Source organism: Salmo salar, unplaced genomic scaffold, assembly GCF_905237065.1.
Source record: "Salmo salar unplaced genomic scaffold, Ssal_v3.1, whole genome shotgun sequence".
NCBI lineage: Eukaryota > Metazoa > Chordata > Actinopteri > Salmoniformes > Salmonidae > Salmo > Salmo salar.
The window spans coordinates 41,317-45,530 of record NW_025550922.1 but is presented as its reverse complement, the minus strand read 5'-3'; the positions used below and the strand labels follow the sequence as shown (position 1 = coordinate 45,530).

General features: G+C 41.5%; 1 protein-coding gene across 1 annotated transcript; it reads right to left on the bottom strand.

Annotated features, from left to right (window-relative positions):
- Positions 1–1,359: 1,359 nt before the first annotated feature.
- Positions 1,360–4,011, bottom strand: LOC106601622 (B-cell receptor CD22-like). Its single transcript, XM_045714022.1, has 7 exons — positions 3,980–4,011; positions 3,095–3,319; positions 2,623–2,955; positions 2,296–2,511; positions 1,855–2,118; positions 1,483–1,746; positions 1,360–1,370 (listed from the first exon to the last, which is right to left on the bottom strand). The coding sequence occupies exons 2-7, from the start codon at positions 3,306–3,308 to the stop codon at positions 1,360–1,362; spliced, it is 1,302 nt and encodes a 433-aa protein (XP_045569978.1). The 5' UTR covers positions 3,309–3,319; positions 3,980–4,011.
- Positions 4,012–4,214: the final 203 nt, after the last annotated feature.

Genomic DNA, 4,214 nt, shown 5'->3' with positions numbered 1-4,214 from the left:
CCAGCTTCTGTGGTGCTTCTCTTCAGTCCAGGATCTGTGGTGCTTCTCTTCAGGCCAGGATCTGTGGTGCTTCTCTTCAGGCCAGGATCAGTGGTGCTTCTCTTCAGTCCAGGATCTGTGGTGCTTCTCTTCAGTCCAGGTTCTGTGGTGCTTCTCTTCAGAGGGAGATTCCCCTCACATTCTGAAAGAAGATATACTGAATTAGCACTCCCTTTAAAATGTTTATGGACACACACACACACACACACACACACACACACACACACACACACACACACACACACACACACACACACACACACACACACACACACACACACACACCCCACACCTTACTGCCAGGGTGTCATACTCTGGTGACCTGGTCTTCATGTTCAGAGGTGTGTACATGTCACTGTTGGGGTCACTGGTAGGGTCAGGATGGACATTCTGTGGACAGAGAGAGAGAGAGAGAGAGAGAGAGAGAGAGAGAGAGAGAGAGAGAGAGAGAGAGAGAGAGAGAGAAAGATGGAGTTGGAGAGAGGAAATGCATGAGTTCATTGAGACACTAGTCTTTCTAAAATTGTCTCTATACATATTCAAGTACTGTATAAAACAAACACACTAACAAACAATCAAAATGAATTATAAGAGACTTACTGCCAGAGTGTCATAGTCAGGGGACATGGTCCTCATGTTCAGACCTGTGTACATGTCACTGTTACAGTCAGGACGGACACTCTGTGGAGAGAGAGAGAGAGATAGAGAGATAGAGATAGATAGATATATATATATATATATATATATATATATAGAGAGAGAGAGAGAGAGATAGAGAGAGATAGAGAGAAATAACAATTAAAATAGTATGAAAGAGACTGTCGTGACACAGTAAATTAATGAAAATGGAGTTGTAACTCATGTAACTCATTCCTATAATCAAAGCCTGATGAGTTGTGTGTGTGGGTGTGGGGGGTCCTGGTGTAACTGATATAATCACCTGTGTGTCTGCTGTGGCATCACTTCCTCCTGTGGATCTCCTGTAAAGAGGGAAAGAGTGAGTTCTGCTCTCTACTGACCTCTAGTGGAAGTTGATATGTTTCTAATATAGTTTAGTAGTTAAGGGCTTTGGGCCAATGAATAAATGAATGAAGTTAATAACAAATCAGAGTGATAAGGTGAAAGAATAATACAAATATCAATTTTCCCTTCTCACTCACCTGAACCACATGAGTCCAGAGAGACAGAGGATGAGAACCAGAACAACCACTATGATTCCTACAGCAGCATTCAGAACTGAGGTCTGTTTCTCTATAATAAAATATGGATGACATTAGTACTGGCTTTTATAAACGACATAGTCCGACAATAACAAATTTGTTAACTCTGATCTAATCTCAACGTATATATAACTATAAAACAAAGTCTGATAAGCCAATGTATAATTATTAAGATGAGCATGAAATGTCATTTTGTATTGAAATATTGAAGATGAAAGTTCACCTGATAAAATGATCATCAGAGCTGTAGAGTTCCTAGATCCTCTTCCATTCCAGGCCTCACAGTGGTAATGTCCATTGTCCTTAGACTTGAACTTACTTATGTTGTACATCTGTCCAAATCCATTTAGAAAAGTCTCATTTTGAAAGTACCAGGTGTATTTGTCCACAGGTGGGTTGGCATCACTGCTGCAGGTCAGAGTCACTGAACTGCCCTCCACTATTTCACCAGAGGGACTGACTGACACTGAGGTGTTCTTTGGGTCATCTGGTGGACAATATGTAACAACATTGTTTTAAATAGTGTTTTACTTGTTATTGAAATATGAATTTAAATTTGATCCTCTAATCAAAAGATGAGGTTAGGTGTACTAACACTGAACGTCTACAGACACAGAAGAAGAGTTGAGACGTCCACATTTATTCTCAGCCTCACAGTAGTATTCTCCACTGTCCTCAGAGCTGATGGTGGTGAAATTGTATGTCTTTTCAGATCCTGTCAGTGAAGCTCCATTCTTCTTGTACCAGGTGTATTTGTCCACAGGTGGGTTGGCATCACTGCTGCAGGTCAGAGTCACTGAACTGCCCTCCACTATTTCACCAGAGGGACTGACTGACACTGAGGTCTTCTTTGGTTTATCTGATGTAAAATACCAAACATTTTGTCAAAGTAGTATTAACAATTAGTAAAATAAATATTTTTGTTGTAAAATGATTGATAAAGTAAGGCATGTCTATTTTGCATGAGTGCATGATACTTGCTAAGTAGAAATCAAATCAAATAGAATACTGTACTATTGTGCTGCACTGTACTCACACACTGCAGACGATCTGAGACCCTCACGGCCTTTTACAGCACAGGAGTAACTGTCTGCATCCTCACTGCTGATGGAGTACATGGGAGAGGAGGTATCTTGTACATTCTGTCCATTCCTGTAAAAGATGTAGGTGGGGTTGTCAGTCAGAGTACAGGTGGTGATACAGGTCAGTGTCTTCTGTCCCTCTGCAGCAGGAGTCACCTTCACCTGCAGACCTGAAACAATATGTATAAAACCACATACACCTCTGTGTTAACAGGATGGTTCATTTATTTTCTCCTGTAATTCAATATGATTTACAGTTGTATCATACAGTGTAGTATTACCTGTGACAGACAGAGTTGTTCCTGGGAAACTATGACCCCATTCAAAGTTGTCTGTTTTAAAAGTGAAGCGATACTCAGCTGAGTCCTCCTCTCTCAGATCTGTGATTCTCAGGATGAAGGGACCTCTGTATGTTCCAGTGTACTTCACACGACCTGTATACCCTGGGTCTCTGGTTAGGTCTTCAGGGGTCGACTTATCACTTCTAAACCAGAATGTTGATGTGGTGGAATAATAACCAACATAAGTACAGGATATGTCCACTGTTGACCCCTTCAAGACACAGATTCTCCTCTTGGTGTAAGTTACTCTGCTGCAGTCCTGATCCTGAACACCTGAAACACAGTGACAAAACAAGAGGACAACTGGATTATATTCTCAGTTCTTTCTAGAAATGATAACAGTTCTAATATTACATAGTGAAACCAACACACACAGAGGTTGTACGGTATTGTTAATTAAAGAAACACTCACACACTGCAGGAGAGTGGAGATCCTCATGGCCTTTTACAGCACAGGAGTAACTGTCGTCATAGTTACTGGAGACAAGGTCTTTGTACTGGGGGGAGGTGCTCTCATCTAGATGTTGTCCATTCTTGTACCAGATGTAGGTGGGGTTACCAGTCAGAGTACAGGTGGTGATACAGGTCAGTGTCTTTGACGTTGCCCACCGTGTTGGAGTCACCATCACCTGCAGAGCTGGAGTAGATCACAACATTAATACCCTGAATCACCTGTTCATAGTTTAATCACATGATGCAAGACATTCTCATACTCATTTCATTCTTCAATCTGTTTCATACATACAAATCCAATTTCTAGACCGAAATGGACAGTAGATATTAATTCAACAGACTAGCAGTATAAAGCATGTAACTGTACCTGTTACAGACAGAGTGACTCCAGGATCACCAGTATATAGAATGTTACTGTACCTGTGAAAGACAGAGTAACTCCAGGATCACCAGTATATAGAATGTTACTGTACCTGTGACAGACAGAGTAACTCCAGGATCACCAGTATATAGAATGTTACTGTACCTGTTACAGACAGAGAGACTCCAGGATCACCAGTATATAGAATGTTACTGTACCTGTTACAGACAGAGAGACTCCAGGATCACCAGTATATAGAATGTTACTGTACCTGTGACAGACAGAGTGACTCCAGGATCACCAGTATATAGAATGTTACTGTACCTGTTACAGACAGAGAGACTCCAGGATCACCAGTATATAGAATGTTACTGTACCTGTGACAGACAGAGTGACTCCAGGATCACCAGTATATAGAATGTTACTGTACCTGTGACAGACAGAGAGACTCCAGGATCACCAGTATATAGAATGTTACTGTACCTGTGACAGACAGAGTGACTCCAGGATCACCAGTATATAGAATGTTACTGTACCTGTGACAGACAGAGAGACTCCAGGACTTCGCCAGTATATTTCCCTCCAGTCTGATCTGTTATAAATCTGAACTTGTACGTAGCTGAGTCTTTCTCTCTCAGGTCTGTGATTCTCAGGTTGTGACCATTCTTCTTATCCCCATGATACTCCAGACGACCTGCATACTCTGGGTCCTGACCTA